The sequence below is a fragment of the Mercurialis annua genome, linkage group LG5 (assembly GCF_937616625.2).
Source record: "Mercurialis annua linkage group LG5, ddMerAnnu1.2, whole genome shotgun sequence".
Lineage (NCBI taxonomy): Eukaryota > Viridiplantae > Streptophyta > Magnoliopsida > Malpighiales > Euphorbiaceae > Mercurialis > Mercurialis annua.
In genome coordinates, this window is record NC_065574.1 from 14,136,065 (window position 1) to 14,154,986 (window position 18,922).

The 18,922-nt window shown below is 32.2% G+C and overlaps 3 protein-coding genes across 5 annotated transcripts; 1 reads left to right on the forward strand and 2 right to left on the reverse strand.

Moving 5' to 3' along the window:
- Positions 1 to 331: 331 nt before the first annotated feature.
- Positions 332 to 2,735, reverse strand: LOC126682790 (putative F-box protein At1g47702). 3 transcript variants are annotated; one of them, XR_008790653.1, is made up of 5 exons: positions 2,649 to 2,735; positions 1,872 to 2,042; positions 1,191 to 1,272; positions 951 to 1,103; positions 332 to 868 (listed from the first exon to the last, which is right to left on the reverse strand). XR_008790653.1 is itself a non-coding variant. In XM_050378551.2 (3 exons), exons 1-3 carry the CDS (start codon positions 2,688 to 2,690, stop codon positions 818 to 820), a joined length of 264 nt encoding a protein of 87 aa, XP_050234508.1. In that variant the 5' UTR covers positions 2,691 to 2,729; the 3' UTR covers positions 332 to 817. The 3 variants fall into 3 exon arrangements, 2 of the variants coding, with proteins under 2 accessions (XP_050234508.1, XP_050234507.1); XM_050378551.2 differs by lacking the exons at positions 951 to 1,103; positions 1,191 to 1,272 and having other exon boundaries at positions 2,649 to 2,729; XM_050378550.2 differs by lacking the exons at positions 332 to 868; positions 951 to 1,103; positions 1,191 to 1,272 and having other exon boundaries at positions 1,279 to 2,042; positions 2,649 to 2,729.
- A 2,464-nt stretch (positions 2,736 to 5,199) lies between these two features.
- Positions 5,200 to 7,388, reverse strand: LOC126682789 (F-box/FBD/LRR-repeat protein At1g13570-like). Its single transcript, XM_050378548.2, has 4 exons — positions 7,243 to 7,388; positions 6,042 to 6,893; positions 5,801 to 5,953; positions 5,200 to 5,716 (listed from the first exon to the last, which is right to left on the reverse strand). Exons 1-4 carry the CDS (start codon positions 7,282 to 7,284, stop codon positions 5,396 to 5,398), a joined length of 1,368 nt encoding a protein of 455 aa, XP_050234505.1. The 5' UTR covers positions 7,285 to 7,388; the 3' UTR covers positions 5,200 to 5,395.
- A 1,622-nt stretch (positions 7,389 to 9,010) lies between these two features.
- Positions 9,011 to 17,367, forward strand: LOC126682489 (uncharacterized). The gene is made up of 2 exons (XM_050378201.1): positions 9,011 to 10,682; positions 16,917 to 17,367. Exon 1 carries the CDS (start codon positions 9,161 to 9,163, stop codon positions 10,388 to 10,390), a length of 1,230 nt encoding a protein of 409 aa, XP_050234158.1. The 5' UTR covers positions 9,011 to 9,160; the 3' UTR covers positions 10,391 to 10,682; positions 16,917 to 17,367.
- Positions 17,368 to 18,922: the final 1,555 nt, after the last annotated feature.

Genomic DNA, 18,922 nt, shown 5'->3' on the forward strand with positions numbered 1-18,922 from the left:
TAATTTTATCCAATTTATCATGAAACGCATGATTTCATTTCAATTTTGTACAACTACACAATTTTACTTATGTGGCGCTGATGTATGACAATACCACATCAGCGCCACGTAGGCATTTATTCAAATTGTATACTTAGATAATTCTTTAATGTAATTTCATCTGAAACAATATCAAAGGATATCTCTAACATACAGAATCCATACGAAACCAGAAAAGAACACCATGAAACTATATGAGAGAGCTGCCAACGGGAATCCTTAAACCGAAATAAGAACTCACAATTTAAAAATGCAGCAGTCACTTAATAACAGATAAATTTCTAATAAAAAATAATAACAAAATTGTTTTTCTATTAATTGGCCAAAGTATGCAAATTTATGGAGCAAAATGATACTTAAATTTTAATAGGACAGACAACTTTAACATTCTCTATAATCATAAACAGCATCTTCATGAATAAACATTAGAATTGTAACACCTGATTCTATGTAAATCAGAAACACAGGAAAAATTATTTGATTTTCAGGCATAAATAGCATCCTAACCTTTACTGCCATCATCATCAGTATCTAAGTATACAATTTTTGCTTTCTTTGACGAACGTTGAAAATCGACGTATCTTTTTCACAATCTTCAGTCCTCCCTCAGCAGCTGTTCTGTTGGTAGGCTGTATAAACATCTTTTCTAGTACAACTGATTCACGCAATAGAAACTTAATAAATTCAAGTTCGGGTTTTACTTCTACTGTTTCTGCGAGATTCATCTTCACCACCCGAAGTTTTTTCAGTGCATTATGTAAGATGCCTTGTACATCTTCTAAAAGTTCCTCAACAGATAATCCTCGTCCTCAACAGTTGTACCAACAGCCTAAGAAAAAGACATAAAACATTAGTTTTGATGGGAAGTATGAAACATAAAATACAAAGCAAGTGAACAAATAGAAAATTACCTCAAGCTCAAGCTTCTCTAAGTTAGGAAAGCTCATAATCAAGCAAAGAATAGAAGAGATAATATCCGTCCACCCAAAACATATTTCAACAAGTTCAAGAACCCTAACACAGCCAAGAGAAAGTTTCTTCGGCAGGCCTCCATGAAGGAAGTACTTCAAGATAATGCATAATACAAAGTAAGAACATAGAATTTGCCAACTAAATCTACACTTAAAATTAAACGAAAGCAACAGGCTTACGCAGAAAAAGTAAAATCCGAGACGCAAGTGCTCGACGACAGGCAGACTTTCGAAAAGCTCCGCGGGTTTAACAGTCTGGTATCTGTTAAAATTTTCATCAAATATAACTGTTGAAAGATGCTGAGTAGTTTTTCTGATACAAATATTCTCGCAAGAACCAGAAAAGTGAAAGAACTTAAGATAAGGAAAGTCAATATCCAGGTTATCAATATCAGAACAGTCTATTACAGACAAAGTTTCAAGTAATGGGCATTTGGAGATGAAAGTTTCAAACACATTGGCAGTAAAATAAACAGACTGAAGCGTAAGAGAAATCATGTTAACAAATCCTTGAAATGCCAACGGAACTTGGAAAGAACACGAGGACAAGGTCAAGCGCCTCAATGCCACACATGAGAACAGAAATGATGACATTCTATGGGTTTTCCTTTCATCAATCTCTCTTTGGGTTTTCCTTTCATCAATCTTAAAGAAAATTTCCAGAACATCTTTCTCGCTCAGGTAAAGCATCAACTGGTCAATCTCGGGATACTCTTTTAACTATGGAACATGAAAAGTAAAACTCAAAAGGGGTCCATGATGAAGACATAGAACTTTATAGATATTAAGAAAGAATTTAGCAATGCTAGGTTGTGCAGTAGAGGGTATGATTGCCGTTTGATAAGAAGAATCGTCAAATACCAATTTGGGAAGATATCTCCACTTGAACCTCCATTTCTTTGACAAGATGCTAGTCCTCACAGCTTCTTGAATCGGCATACAAATTAGAATGTTATCTATGATATGATCCGGCAAATCACTGATCATATCGGATCTTGAGCTGTTCTCAATCATTTTGGCCGGCTGAACATCCTGAAAATCAAAATGAACAGACATACTAAATTCATCATTTTACAACTACACTACATAATTCCAACAAGTTTATATATATCCGAATATCCAAAACTACAATAACACCAATTATATGACAACATAATACCAGGAGTGACAAGTTTTAGCAATCCAAACATTGATAATGTCCAAATTTAATTAATAATACTATTATATACTCAGATTTGATTTTTAAAAATCAATCTTACTATTCCATTACCTATGTCTTTTTTTTGTTTTCATCATTAACATATAAACTTACTAATTTAATACTGACAAGTTTTGTTGAAAGATAAATACTGTTATTTCAAAATTTTCATCACATATATTTCAAAAGTTTAACAGCTTTGTTTAATAAATTTTCTTAAAACCAATGAACAATACCCATTCGATTGAAAATTTAATGTAAACATAATTAATTAAAAGATTATTTACCATAAAAAAAAAAAGCACTCATCAGATTAAAATAACACTACTAAAACTATCAATGTTAATTTAGGAATGAGAGATTTAAGAGAGGACAATCATAATCACTCAAAGTAAAGTAAACTAAAGAAGCTAAAGAATTAAGAAAAAATAATGGCTTACTATAGTTTTAATCTTTTTTCCCTTCCTCTGCTGCCTTACCATTTTTCTTCTTTGAGAGATGAAAACAATTTGAAATAGGGAAAGAAAAGACAGCGAACAAACAAATATGTAGAGTGTAATTTTACTTATGTGGATTTTTAGACAATTATCGGAAAAAATTAAAAATACTAAATTTTAAAAAGGGTTAAAGTTATAAAAATTCACCAATTTTACACGTTTTCTCATCTTAATCACACAGCTAAATTTTTTTCATTTTCATGCACGAACTAACGCTTTTTCTCAAATTCATGCAAGGTGCTGAGCTGTCACGACTCCATTGATGTAATTTGTTAAGGCGGAGGTTTTTTTACACTAATGAATGAGTGTCACCTCAGAACCGTGCATGGATTTGAGAAAAAAATGATAGTTTGTGCATAAAAATGAAAAAATTAAAACTGCGTGATTAAAATGAGAAAACGTGTAAAGTTCGTGATTTTTTTAACATTAAGCCTTTTAAAAACTGCTAAAAACCCAACAAAAAGCCATTTCTAGAGATAGCTACCGGAGATTTTGCTAGATTTTTAGTGGATTTTTTTAGTATTAGTGTCGCTTTACGTGTTTTACACGTGGCTCGTAGTGCGACTCATCAAATTATCAAATAAAATTAAAATAATGGTTGATTTGAAATAATTTATCTTATTAAATACTTTAGATAACTGTTTTAATTATTTAAAAAAATTAATTGGTACTCAAATTTTATAATTATAGATAATTTTAATAGAAAATATAAAGTAAAAATTAAAATAATATCTCATTAGAATAATTTACCTTATTTAAAATTCTATACAATTAAAAAGTAATTAAAATAGTAATCATTAAATAGTCAAAGTATTCTATTTTAATTAATACTCTATATAATTATCTAAATATAATAATTTGTTTTGGTTAGTACTCTGACTTATCTTAAAATAGTAGTTTATTTTAGTTAGTATTCTAATTTTAATGATTATCTTAATATTTTATAATTAATAATTAAATTTTATAAGTGAAAAGGACATTAACGTAAATGTGTTTGTCCCCCCCCCCCCTCCCTGCTTTTATATATAGTATAGATTTATAAAATTTGGGTCAAATTCCGTCATGAGACTTTGACGACCAGACTACCGCTTGTTGCTCCCCAAACCACCACTCTCCCATTTTTTATTAAATTTGTTAATAAAAAAATTTAAATGGTATATTAAAAGTGTAATCTTTGAAATTTATTTTTTTATTGTAATTATTATTTAGAATTTAGGGTTTGGAGTTTAAAATTTAGATTAAAAGTTTAGAATTTAGGATTTAGAGTTTAGATTTGGGATAACAACAAAACTACTCCAAAAAATCAATTAATTTTCAAAAATATGTACCAAGTCAAAAAATAATAATTTTACCTAACATAAAAAAACTTTACACATTTTACGTACTTATATATAAAAATACATTTTTAATACATATTTGATACATTATAAATATATGTTTGATACGGTACATAAAATGTTAAAACCTATTGCGTATTTTTGAAAGTGTGTTGGGTACTAAATGTAAGCTATTTTAGTACGTATTTTTGTAAAAAAAAAACTCTATTTTTTGGATTTTTCTGTAATTTTTCCTTTAAATTTTAGGGTTTATCGAAAGCATCAAATTTTTGAAGACCAAATAAATAATATTATGAAAAAAAATTAGAAAATAATCAAAAAAATTAAAAACTGAAAAAAAAGACTAACAAAAACGATAAGAACCATCATACCAAAATCTATAGAGATGGTCGAGCTAACTGTCGCTGTAAAAAAAGGTCTAATCACTTAAAAATACTCAACTTTTTTTTTTATGACCTCACCTTTCAAAAAAATTAATAGTAACCCATTTTTCAATTTTCACTTGCAATTGTAGCCATTTGTCTAAATTGAACTTTAAAAAGATTCAAATACACCTCCCATATCGCTTCATTTTTAAAATTTATTATGATAAAATTGCAAATTGGAACAACATGAAGCAATATAAACGATATATTTGAACTTTATTTTCCTCTCAATTTGGACAAATGACTATAATTGAAAGTGAAAATTGAAAAGTAGGTTTAAATTGAATATTTTAAAAGGTGAGGCCATAAAAAATTAAAAAGGTAGGATATTTTTGAGTGACTAAATTAAAAAAAAAATGGATACATCATGTTTTGCTATACTATCTGCCACCATATTTCCCTTCTTGAAGATATGAGAAACATTTAAAGTCATTTGAGAAGCAAAAATATAAACACTGCAGCCATTGTTTCTACTAACATCCAAGTGACTAGTTTTGATTTAAATTGCAACAAGTGAACCATATAAGTGGAATTATATTCATGCCCAAGCAAATGTCAACCCTTGATCCAAGCCATCTCAATAGCTTTAATTAATGCCAATCAAATTAACTAAACCATGTTTAACACTTTAAAGATCATAAAGTTAATATCAAAGAAAACTATTAATTAATGAATACGAAACCTACGAGAGAGCTGCCAACGGTATCCTCACACCAAAACAAGAACAAAAAATTTAAAAATGAAGCAGTCACCTAATAATAGATAAACTTCTAATGAAAAATAAAAACATAATCTTTTTGTACTAATTTGCCAAAGTATGCAAATTAATGGAGCAAAATGATATTTAAATTTTAGGATGGAAACACCTGATTCTATGTAAACTAGAAACACAGGAAAAATGGTTTGATTTTCAGGCATAATTAACATCCTAACCTTCACTGCCATCAGCATCAGTATCTAAGTAAACAATTTTTGCTTTCTTTGAAGAACGTTGAAATCGACGTATCTTTTTCACAATCTTCAGTGCTCCCTCAGCAGCTGTTCTGTTGGCAGGCTGTATAAATATCTTTTCCAATACAACTGATTCACGCAACAGAAATTTAATAAATTGAAGTTCGGATTTTATTGGTACTGTGTGAGCGAAATTCATCTTCACCACTCGGAGTTTTTTCAGCGCATTATCTAAGAAGTCTTGTACTTCTAAAAGTTCCTTAGCAAGAGAAGAATTGTCGTCATCAGCTGATTCAGCCTAAGAGAGAAACACATAAAACATTAGTTTTTACGAGAAATATGAAACATGAAACACAAAGCAAGTGAACAAATAGAAAATTACCCCAAGCTCGAGCTTCTCTAAGTTAGGAGAGCTCACAATCAAGCATAGAACAACAGAGATAATATCCGTCCACCCAAAAGATAAGTCAGGCAGATCAAGAACCCTAAGACAGCCAAGAGAAAGTTTCTTCGGCATTCCTCCATAACGCAGGTACTTGAAAAAAATGCAGAAATACAAAGTAAGAACATAGAGTATGCCAACTAAATTAACTCTACAAAGTAAACAAAAGCAACAGGCTTACGACCAAAAAGTCGAATCCGAAACGCAAGTGCTCGACGACGGGCAGACTTTCGAAAATCTCGGTTGGTTCTACCTTCTCGTATCCGACAAAACTTTCATCAAATATAACTGTTGAAAGATGTTGACTAGTTTTTCTAAAACAAATAGCCTTACAAGAACCAGAAAAGTGAAAGAACTTAAGATTAGGACAGTCAAAATCCAGGTTAACAATATCGAAACAGTCTCTTATAGAAAGTGTTTCAAGTAATGGGCATTTGGAGATGAATGTTTCAAACACATCGGCATCAAAATCAACCGACTGAAGCTTAAGAGAAATCAAGTTAACAAATCCTTGAAATGCCAACGGAATTGGAAAAGAACACGAGGACAAGGTCAAGTGCCTCAATGCCACACATGAGAACAGAAATGATGACATTCTATGGGCTTTCCTTTCATCAATAACTCTACGGGTTTTCCTTTCACCAATCTTAAAGAAAATTTCCTGAACATCTTTCTCGCTCAGGTAAAGCATCAACTGGTCAATCTCGGGATATCTTTTTAACAACGGAACATGAAAAGTAAAATTCAAAAGGGGTCCATGGTGAAGAAAAAGAACTTTATAGATATTAAGAAAGAATTTAGCAATGCTAGGTTGTGCAGTGGAGGGTATTATGGCTGTTTCATAGGAAGAATTGTCAAATACCAATTTGGGAAGATATCTCCACTTGAACCTCCATTTCTTTGACAATATGCTAGTCCTCACGGCTTCTTGAATCGGCAGACAAATTAGAATGTTATCAATAATATGATCCGGCAAATCACTGATCATATCGGATCTTGAGCTGTTCTCAATCTTTTTCGCCGGCTCGATACCCTGAAAATCAAAAACCAACAGACATAATAAATTCATCATTTTACAGCTAAACCAGATTACATATATTTGAATATCCAAGCACAAACACAAAAATAAAACAGAGAACAGTAACGAAGTGGGTTTTATGAATGTTTTAAATTAGAATAATACTACAGTATTAATGTTAAATCAGGAGTGTAATTTTCAAGTGTTGAAGTGCAAAAATAGTAACAAACACAAACACAAAATAGCGAACAGTCTGGGTTTTATGAAATGAGAGGTTTAAGAGCGGATAAATCTTCTAATTAGAATCACTCAAAGTAAAGTAAACTGCAGAACCTAAATGATTAATAAAATAAAAATGGATTACCATGGTTTTAATTCTTTTCCCCTTCCTTTGCTGCTTTACCATTTTTAATTCTTTGAGAAGATGAACAGATGAAACTAATGGAAAGGAAAGACAAAATTTGAAATAGGGAAACAAATAAATATACGGTAATTTTTTTTGGGGAAGTGCAAAAATGATCTCTACACAAAAAAAATGTCCAAATTAAATTCCTACATTATTAGAATATCTATTTTAAGTCCTTCTGTCACATAATTGAAAGTTATTATTTAATTTTATTTTTAATGCTATTAATTATTTTTTAGCGTTTTTGACATTAAAAATTATCTCCGACTATTAATAAAAAAATTAAAATTTAATTTAAAATTTTAATTATTCAATTATTAATTTGATTAAATAAAATAAATTATTTTAAATATGCAATTAATTTTTAATTTTTTTGAAAAAAATAACTTATTAATAACTGTTCATATTTCTCGAAACCTGATTTTGATAGGTTTTGAGGAAGACGAACCAGATCTGGTTCGTCTTTCTCCCATATAGTATGAATTAGATATGGTTTCTTTAAAAAAATAACACTTCATTTGATAGAACTCTTTTCTAGCAATCTCCCCATCATCGTTCAATTTTCCCAAGAATTCATTATAAAAGACATCCCAAGAATGTCGTAGTTATGGGTGAGTACATAAGAGCAAACCTGGATTTTTGAGCTAGTCCATTAAACCATTTTTGTAACTTCTAGTTAATCTAGAGCAAACAAACTAAAGAATATTATAAAGAACAACATCAAATTTAAATAATTAACTTTCTAGCCAAACATTAACTCCTGAATTCCATCCCTATATTGGGAAGGTGGAGGAGCTATTACTACTCTTATAAGAAGGAGGAGAGTTGTTCCTTTTTGTCGCCTGAGAAGGAGCGATTTGCTCCTTCTCAGGCAACGTGGTCCTTTTTGGCTCTTGCGCCTGAAAATGAGCAATTTTTCCTTCTCAGACGAGAAGGAGCATATAAAATCTGCTTCTTCTCGTCCGAAAAGGAGTAGAGCAACTTCTTTTCATCGTTTGAAAAGGAGTAGATATGCTCTTTATCAAAGGAGGAATAACAGCTCCTCCTTTGGTGGTAGGTGTCTAGTGGATGGTTGGCAGTGAGTCTCGGAAGCAGCAGGTAAAAAAATTATCTACGTTTTTCTTTGATAATAAATTTGATTTAAGTTAATAAAATGAAAAAAGTTTAAAAAGATAACTGAAGTTTTAATTAAAAATAATTTGTTTTTTGAAATTTAAAAATATAAGGATTATAAATAAAAATTAAAAAATATTAAATGTCAATTTGAAAAAATAAAATATTAAAGACTATTTTAAATTTTATTGTATTTTAAAATAGAAAGTGTATTTTATTTGCGGAGGTGAGAGTGAAAGAAGGGATCTATATGATGTTAAAATATACCAAAAAAAAATATACCAAAAATCTCAAATATAATTTTGTTAATATTTTATGTTTAGTTGAGGAGTGTTTATCCCATGCAACCGTTGCGGCACGCCATTTTTACATCAAGCCAATTAGCATTTGTGATAGAGAATTTTTTAATTATTATTTATTTTTTTAATATTCAATTTTCCACATAATTAACATATAATTAATTTATTGCACAAATAACATAGCACAATCATCGTGTTGTATAATTATTCCTTCTTTTTAGAAGTTATTCAGTAATTTATATTAATTGCGATAGTTGTTGCTGATAAACATTATATACTTCTATTTTCAGATATCAATATAATCCTTATTTTGAAAGAAAAAAAACACCAAGGCAAAAATTGTACACTCTGAAATCAACAGAAGAAAAAAGTAGCGCGTGGCTTACGGAATCTTGTCGCCAAAAAAATGTATTCCTCATTGTTGATCACAAAAATCATAATCTCCTAATTCTGAAAACCCTGAAATGGAAACTCAACAAGACAAGCCTAAGAAGACGAGAGATTTACCCAACTTATCAGAATGCCAGTCTTGCGGATTCAGGATCGACACTTGCGATACTAACGAAGACAACAACACTCTCCAAACCCTATACAGTGAATGGCGGATCATAATTCTTTGTAAAATTTGCTTCGTCGGCGTCGAATCTTCAAATCTTTGTTCTTACTGTTTCAAAGGTAAGAATAACACTACCTCCTCCTTCAATTGTGCCCAATGCGAACGGTTTATACATAAATCTTGCTTTGCCAATTACTCTAAGTTTTCGCCTTGGTCGTTTTCGTCTAAGTTTTCCGTATGCGTTGATTGTTGGGTGCCCAAATCGATTGCTGCGAAAAGGGCTTATGTTTATAGCAAGAAAAACAAGAAAAAGAAACTGAATTTGAATTCTGAGGATGTGGTTATGGATGTGAATTGTGATGTTAGGAAAGTCGAAGCAGCTGTTAGGGCTAGAGATTTGGTTGTCGAGAAGGCTTTGGCTGCGCGAAAAGCTACTGACTTGACGCATAATGCGGTTGATTTAGTGTCGGATAGGACTGTTGGGGGTTTATGTTTGGCGTACACGTTGGATGATCCGACTAGGATGTTAAACAATTTGAGTTCGGTCAGTTCGGCTGGTTCGAATCAGTTGTTGGACAGTCGGGGTTGTAGGAAATGTGATGTTTCTCTTGGTGGTAGAAGTGCTATTGTTGAGCCTGCTGTTACTGTTAGGGTTTCGGATTATGATGTATTGGGATTGAATAGAGTTGATGATAGTTGGACGAGACAAAATGGGAAAGATTTTGAAGTGAGATATAAGGAGGGAGAAGGAAGTTGTTCGGATAAAGTGATGAACTCTGAGTGTCAGTCCTGTAGGGAGGGAGATGGGTCTATAATAGTTGCTGATGAAATATACATGGGAAAACCTGATCGGTATTTGATCAAGTATGCTAGGAGAACCACTGCGAATGAAGGATGCAAAAGAAAACCTGATCGATACTTGAAAAAGTATGTTAGGAGAATTTCTGCTCGTGGAAGATATGCTGGGAAAATTGATAGGTATTCAAGAAAGTATACTAGGAGGAGAACAGGGACAGATGAAATAAAAAATGCAAAGCTGGATAGATTTTCAATAAAGTATACTAGGAGAAGCCTAAATCAGAGAGCGGTTCATGATAACAGTTTCAGATGCCTTTACGAACTCTTACATCATGAATGAAGGCTTTTGCAGTTGGACTGATGCTTGAGCTGCTTTAAGGAATGAAAACTTCTCGGAAAGTTGCAACTTACGGTAGCTGATGGTAAGAGGACTGAATCATATGCTGGATTTTTGAGGAGCTAAATAAGGAGAGACACAAGTAACATCAGGTTGTGAAAGAAAAAAGAATTCTCATTGGGGCCAAATTATCATATCCGCCAATATTATAATGTCTATACCAGCAAGCTTGAAAAAAAAAAAATTCTATTGACTAGAAGCATGGCACTCTTGATATCAAAATCATGACACATCAGTATGTTTTCTGTTCCTATTCAAAATCCTCTTTTTTTCTGTCACTACTAATTTCTAGCTTCTTAATAACAATGAAAATGTCCTAAGCTTTTCCTAGTTGAAGTTTGTCATATTATACTCGCTGCATTTTAAATTTGAAAGCTTTGTCATAAAAGTTTTGGTAATTTGTACAATTAATATTTTCGAAGGTTATACTGAAGTTAATAAATCCTCTGACAAATAGAGGGCTTTGATACCCTATTTCCGTTTGAAGTACCATAGTTGAGAATATTATACTAATCTTAACTTAGAACTTTGGTGCTGAAAAACATAAAAGCATTTTACAGGAGTAATCTACATTGGATGGTGGCATGGTGCTTCTATTTGACAATTGGATTTTTGTTTCATAGTCATAAAATTCATACGCTCTCTGCCAGAGAACTTGGACGAATTTTAAGTTCAACCCTTCTTTTGGGAATCAACATCTCGCAACATGGGCATTTATTGCTGTCTTGGCATCATCTCTTCTGCTATCCTGATCATCTTGTTACCTTGTCAATCTATCTCTATCGCTTTGCTTGCTTCTCAGAGTTTTCTTCTTCTTTCTTGGTTTCTGGATTTGATACTCTTGACACTGCACCCGTATGGTCTTCATTCTTGTAAGCATCTCACTTTTGCATCGAGCTATTTTTGTGCTCTTTCACCAAGCTGCTTTTTCACTTGCTATTGATGTCTCCAAATTCTTCAACATCTCAGACTGAATTTTAATTGATGATTTGATTGAGAGATTACAAAATTGGTAACAAAGGGGGGGGGGGGGGGGGGTTTGGCGACAGGAGCTAATGAGCTATTTAAGTTAGAGTATTCTGCATCATATATTGTTCCTTGCTGTAAAGCTTTGAATGATATGATAGTATTCAATAGATTCTCATGGTCAAACACTATTGTTAGAAATAGTTTTTGTAACTTTTTCAACTTTTTCCTATTTTTGAATGCTTCAAAATTATTCATTTTCTTTCTAACATGATCAATCTTTTGTTTGTTCCCCCTTAGCCCCCTTGCATTGCCTTATTGTCGGATCTGCATAGGAGGTCACGTGTTTGATTTTTTGTGGGTAGATGAGGGAGTTATGGAAGGAGGAAGAAGTTAATCTTGTTTTTCAATTTATGTGTTTTTATTTTATACGTGTACAGACATAAATATAGGCTCAGTACTCGCTGCATTTCTGTCTACATGGATCCCCTCTTGAATCTTGATAAAGTTATAAATCAGTGCTCTTAGTCATGTTTACCATGAACTTGGTGTTAAATTTGAAAATCATGTAGCTCACCTTAGGTTTCTAGATTCATGATTGCAGTTCCCTATTGCGTCATTCTTCTTATGGTTTTGTTGACTAGTTCACATCTCTTTGGAACTTGTCTCACACAAAGGTCAAATAAAATTCGGGCCCAGTCCTAATTTTATGGGATTTAGCTATAAGGATCATGTTCATTCCTTTCAATATTGGGATATAATTTTAAAGGGTTTAGTAATTCTATAATTTTCAACACTTGATTCCATGCCATCTTTGGCTTATTTGCCATCTCCTTTACTCTTATAACCTGGACATGAAGATTCAGTGATTTGTCACCAGTGTTTTTTGTCAACCACGGTTGGATGTGGCTAAACTGTCTTAACCTTTACCCAATTTCTTGAATTGTGGCAGTTTCTTGTAAGCATTGTTTTTATTTTCACTTAAACATTAAGGCTTGTTGGGTACTGTGGCTGTAGCAAACTGTTGATTTTAGAAAAGTAAAAACTATAGAAAGATTTCCGCCACCTTGCCCAAAGCTCTGACAAAGGCGTTCCTTTTATAGCGTCAGCAGCTGTTGAACTCTATTTATTATTATGGTAAATCAGTGTATCAAGATGTCAATCTGAGATCTTATTTCGGTTGGATACGTCCGCAAATCCAGATGCAGAGGCGAGAGCCGCGGATCCCATTAGTGAACCCAAAATGACTGCTGTCCAAAGTGAGAAGCAAAAATATTCTGATAAAGACGTTCCTTTGTAATATCATCACAACTCTCAAAGTCATGCACGCCAGCTCCCATTGATGATTTCTCACCTTCTTACCCTCTCTTGGATGAAGCAACCATATAACTGACGATATGGATTGAGTAGCGCGATCAATGGCAATTTCCTTCGGTGCATTTTCAGTAAAAAGAATATAAAAATTTCTAGCCAACTTATCTAATCTCCCAGACTTTATCGAGCCAGTTCGAGGGGCTGTAGTTCCACCCATCCTAACTAAGCTCTTCAATACTTTACGGAAGCTTTCTTGGAGTCTCGCTGAATGTACGTGGGACTGAGCAGTTCCTGCATATGCTTTCACAGGGTTGCAACCCGGAGTCTTGTTTAAAAGAAAGTTTTCCTGGACCAATTTGTTATAATGCCGCCGAGCCATTTTTTATTAACATAATGACACCGAGTATTTGATAATTCAGGGGTTCGACTGCTGATTAATGTGTAAATTGATAGTTGTGCACATAAAACTTAAAAGTACTTTGTTTTTCCCAATCAAATTGTTTGCATAAAACAAATACTATTCCTAGAAGCAATTGAGATAAAAAGAATACTCTTAAATGCAAATTGAATACTACTTTTTATTTGCAGAAAAAATAAAGAACTCATTTTGTTTTTAATCTCATAAAACTATTTTAATAGACAGTAGCATGTGTCTGTTTATTACTATGTTTCTATGAATAGTCACAGAGAAGTAGAAATTTTTAGTGAGCAATTAATATTGGATTCATGTCTTCTTGAATATCTGTTACAGACTTTGTAAGTATACTAGGAAGCTCTTATAGTAGGCAGTAATTGGCAGCTAAATTTTAGGCTGATTGATAATGATTTATTGTAAGTGATTTCCTTCCTAGAATATGATCTTTATACTTGTAAATATACTTATGTAATTGGTGTATACAATACACAAGAAATTCACTCTTTTTTGTCTAATAACATAATACGACAGCTTTGGCTAAAGGAATTTAAATTTGTAGTTACGCATAATGAAGTAGATTAGACGATTTTTGGTCTCCACGTTTGGGTGATCTTTTGTTGTCATCATCGCACACTCCAGGAGGAGCACCACCCGCTGATCGGATGTTCCCCACAATCTTGTATAAATGAAGCTCATGCGCCGCCACAAGAATCGTTACAAGCTCGACTCACCCAGTGCATGGGAGCGCCTGCTTTGTCAAAATTGTTCTATTTTGATTGTCTGTCTCCTCTCGCTTTATAGAGCACGTTTTGGAGTATTTGAGAGTGCAAGTTTGACTCGGTATAGGTTTGAATTTTCTGGTTTTGTAGTTTTAGAACCTGTTAGTTTTAATTTGTGCATTTTCGGGGTATTATGGCTGAAAAAAAGGATGTTATTTCTGATGTGGTTCTGGTGATGTCAAAAATGACAAACATAAACTTAATGCTATTATTATCTTGATTGGAGTTGAACCATTGAAATGTATCTGCTTAGCATTGCTATGGATAGTTATTTAACTGATGACCCTCTTACCGATGATATGAAACTACCATGGAGCACTTCTTTAAATTCAACACTCATTTTGAAGCACATTGTTGGATAGATCATCATTCTCTTCCTATGTTAAAACTATTTTCTCAATTTTCTAGCAGGTCTTCTCTAGACGGCGAGTCTTAGTAGTTTGCCAAACGTAATCGTCTTAGTTCTAGCTCAAGAATCAATAACCAAGCTAGTGCTCTTTTTAATTTAGTGCACTAGGATATTTGGTGTCCATGGCCCGTCATGTCTAAAACCGGATTTTAAGTATTTTGTTGCATTTATCGATGATTACTCTTGAGTGACATGGTTATATTTAATAAAAAAAATGTTTAGAATAGTTGTTTGTGCTGAAACTTGAATTCAGTTTATCATGTGTGTGCATATTTTGAGACGTGCTAATTTTGTTCGGGATGTCTGCCCTTAGATTATGAAACTTGATCCAAATTTTTTAAAATGCATCTTTATTGGTTATTCTTGTGTGCAAAAAGAATTAAAGGTATTATTTTCCTAGTTTTAGCATCTTGTGTCAGCTGATGTAAATTTTCGAACATGTTCCTTTTTCTTTATCTTCATGTCCTACTAGTCAGAGGGGTCAATGATTTGTTAATTTATACTGTATCATCGCCTTCTGATTCTACTCTCCTATAAAGACATATTTACACCAGACACAACCTTCCAATTTTTGTTGGTGCATCTTTTTCATATCCTCCTGATCCATGTCCTGATGAGGAAGTGTCTTTGCCATCAAATTCACCTTCGTATGATGATCTTCCTATCGCTCTTCGTGAAGGTAGACGTTCTTGTACTTATCCCGTGTCTTCTTTATTTCTTATAACCATTTGTTATATTCATCTTATTCTTTTATTGCATCTCTCGATTCCATGTATGTTTTTTAAAATGTCCATGAACCTTTAGCCAATTATAGATGGCCTAAGGCTATGATTGAAGAAATGAATGCTTTGGATACTTACGATACTTGGATTTTAGTAGATTTACCTGTAGGAGAACAGACTATTGAATGTTAATGGGTGTTTGCAGTTAAAATTAGTACGGAAAGCTCTGTTTCTTGATTAAAAGCCCGCCTTGTTACTAAGAGTTATGCTCAAACATATGAAGTGGATTATCTTGACACATTTTCTCCTATTGCTAAAACTTACCACTGTGAGACTATTTATTTCTATGGAAACTAGCCACCATCGGCTTTTGCATCAGTTAGACATCAAAAATACATTTATCTTGGGGGATAGTTTTAAGACTTTTAGATGAGGATCGTGTCACAGGGCGATGACCTACATTTGAAGGCTGTCTTTTCTTGGAATTACTGCGATGCGGAGCTATGGTGATTGTTGGAATACGACTTATTACAGGATAATCCATAATAGTTATGTATGAGGAAGTCTATATGGAGCAACCGACTGATTTTGTTATTCAGGAGGAGTGTAAGAAAGCGTGTCGCCTTCGTAAATCTTTGTATGACTTAAAACAAAGTCCTCGTGCTTGGTCTTTTAGTAAGTTCGATGATGCTATTTAGAAGTTTGATATGCAGAAGAGTAAGTCTGAGCATTTTATTTTCTATAAATAATTTAATCGTGACACCATACAATTAGTTGTGCATGTGACAATATTATTATTACTGGCAATGATTCCTTGAAATTTCATCCCTTGACTTGAATCATTTCTTCACACTCAGTTTCATACCAAAGAATTGAGAGTGCTAAGGTATTTTTTGGGAGTTCATGAGAAAGAAAGTTATCTTAGAGGAAGTATATGCTTGATTTATTATTTGAAGCATGAAAATTGGGGGTAAACCATGTGATGTTTTGCAGGATATAAAAATTAGGGTGAATTATTTTAAGATCCTGAGAGATATAGATGCGATGTTCCTATGCTTCCTGATCTTGCAGCATATGAAAATTAGGGTGAATTTATCTTACTGTAACTTATCCAGATATTGCCTATTCCGTTAGTATGGTAAGTCGGTATATGTCATTTCCAACTATTCATCACTAGAAGGCAGTATAGTAGATTTCTCTACCTATATATACACCTATGTTATTGGTAATACAATACACAAGAACTTCATTCCTGTTTCTCTAATAACAATATCCAAATGAAATTTAGATATTTATGCACTTCTCTAGTTAATCGTTACAGTGCCTGGTTTCTTGAGAACTTGACAAAAAGAAGTCTTCACCGTATGTTGTTTACGTAGTAATAGTTAATGCGTTTCTGTTTCCTAAATTAGAAGAATTGAGATAACCTTGTCATATAATGATCTAGCTTTTTGGCACAATCATCAGAATTTCTACCTATTGGAGAACAAAGATAGATGGAATATAAATCTGTATTTAGCTTTTTCTTCACCTGTTGGTGGTTGAACAACCTGATGCTATTCAATATACATATTACATATAGGTTTGCCATTGAAATATGATTAACAACTGAACAATTTAATCGTGCTCTAGTTTTATTATGTTTTCAATTGAAATACGTGTTGGCTGAAATTAGCATACTGGTGTGATTAAGTCTGATGGACATGATTAGACTTACTTTGCGCTGAAGATTTCATGTCAAGATGATTTTCATGTAGTGAAGTTTTATTATGCTTTCCATTTGTAAAACCTTATCCTGAAATATTCTGCTGCTGCTGCAGCGCACGTGTGCCATTACTAATATTTATGTGTTATCTTCTTTCAGGTTCCATCAAGCTTGCTCAAGAATTGATATATTTTTAAACTTGAATATTACTTTTTCTAGCCAATTCATCAGCACTGAATGCAACTGATAAGATGTTTCAGCAACGAGGAAATTTTGTGTACTTCTCATGATTCGACTGTGGAGTATGGACTAGTGTAGGCAATACTTTTGGTTCTTTTATGAGACTTTTTTTCACTGCATTTTGATGCTTCGTAATATCAGAGAATATTTTAGTTGGATCAGAATGCAACTATATAACTTCTGAATATGGAAAACATTCATATCTCAAAAAAAATGCGGTGAAAAGAATGCCTGGAATTCTTGGCGTCACGGAACTGACTGCTTCTTGTCTGTATAGTTAATGAGTTGTTGAGAGGTTAAATTGAAATGTTGCTCGACCATTTTAATGTTCATGATTTAGTAAATGCAAACATAGAAGAAATGTTGCTCATCTCTGTCCCTTGATTTGTGTTTTTTTTTCTTTTCCTTTTCTGCTGATGCCGGAGAACTAAGAATTGTTTAGGACTATTTCACTCTTGTTCATCAAGTTCCAAGTCATAAAAATCAGTAAAGTAGCTGGTTCTGAAATCTGCACAGAAAAGAAAAAACTGAACTATCAGTTATTTATATAGAGAAAATTAGGAAAAATACTCTCTTTTTTAAAATAATATGATTTCCTACCTCAATAAGTAAAAGATAGATAAAATACCTCACCATTTTAATGTTTTTATTTTTTTACTCTAACACCTATTTATATTAGAATTATACCTACCTTTTATTATTATTTTACTCTAACCATATTTGACAACTGTCATTCTTTTTTTTCTCTCTCTCCTTTTCTCTTTCTTCTCCTTCTCTGTTCTTTTTTTCCGCCATTCTTTTTCTTCATTTTCTTCTTCTTCTTCTTCATTCCTTCTTCATTTTTGTTTCTTCTTCATCATTAATTCATCATTTCGCCGTCGCTCCGCCATCATTCCGCCGCTGCTCAGCCGTTTTTCATATTCAATTTTAGCATTTTTCCTTGACTCGTGGTGATTAATACGATTTGTTTAACTTTCAGATCTAAATAATTACTCTTGAATTTTCTCAATTTTAGATCTAAAAATCTGCATTAAAAATGTTTTTATACACAAAAAATAATTTTCTGAAAAAAAAACTGCTTCTGATTATCATATGAGTATCATCACTGCATTATCATGCAAGTATCATAACACTGCAGAAAAAATCATTTTTTTATTAAAAAACAGCGTCTGATTATCATGTTATTATCATGTCGTATGACATTAATTATATGATTATGATAAGGTTATGATAATACAAATGTACGATAATGATAATAGTATGATAATGTTTTTATGATAATATAATTATAAGCTTATAACAATATGATAATATGATATTTACATGGAAAAAAATTTACAAAAATAGTGTCATATGATAATGTTTTATCATATGATAACGAGATGATAATATTTATGGTACATATATGATGATATCTATGATAATGTATGATAAAATAGTGTCTGATTATCATGTCGTTATCATAACACTGGAGTATGATAATTAGATGATAATGAATTATGATAAGGTTATGATAACTGGATAGTATAATTATATGATACATGTATGAAAAAAACAATTATAAAAAAATTATGATAATAAGATGATAAAGTGAAGATAATAGTATGATAATATGACCTTATTATACTTCATTATCATACTATTTTCTTCACATTATCATCTCGTTATCATAATTTTTATGTAATTATTTTCATATGGGTATCATATTATCATACTGTTATCGTAATTATATTATTATGTCGTTGTCATAACATTATTATTCAGGTACAATAATACATTATCATCTCGGTATCATATGATTATATTATGATAACGAGATGATAATACAGTGATAACAACATGATAATCAATTTTTTTTGTAAAAAATCTTTCTTTATACAGTGCTATGATAACAACATGATATTACAGTGATATTCATATGATAA

What these genes read in the sequence shown, in the direction of transcription:
- LOC126682790 (XM_050378550.2), bottom strand. Translation starts at nt 2,690, where the DNA reads ATGGTAAGGCAGCAGAGGAAGGGAAAAAAGATTAAAACTATA. An exon ending in GAAAAAAGATTAAAACTATA is followed by an intron (nt 2,043 to 2,648) that starts GTAAGCCATTAT and finishes TTTGATTTTCAG; the next exon opens with GATGTTCAGCCGGCCAAAAT.
- LOC126682789 (XM_050378548.2), bottom strand. Translation starts at nt 7,284, where the DNA reads ATGGTAAAGCAGCAAAGGAAGGGGAAAAGAATTAAAACCATG. An exon ending in TCGGATTCGACTTTTTGGTC is followed by an intron (nt 5,954 to 6,041) that starts GTAAGCCTGTTG and finishes ATTTTTTTCAAG; the next exon opens with TACCTGCGTTATGGAGGAAT. An exon ending in TAGAGAAGCTCGAGCTTGGG is followed by an intron (nt 5,717 to 5,800) that starts GTAATTTTCTAT and finishes TTTCTCTCTTAG; the next exon opens with GCTGAATCAGCTGATGACGA.
- LOC126682489 (XM_050378201.1), top strand. Translation starts at nt 9,161, where the DNA reads ATGGAAACTCAACAAGACAAGCCTAAGAAGACGAGAGATTTACCCAAC.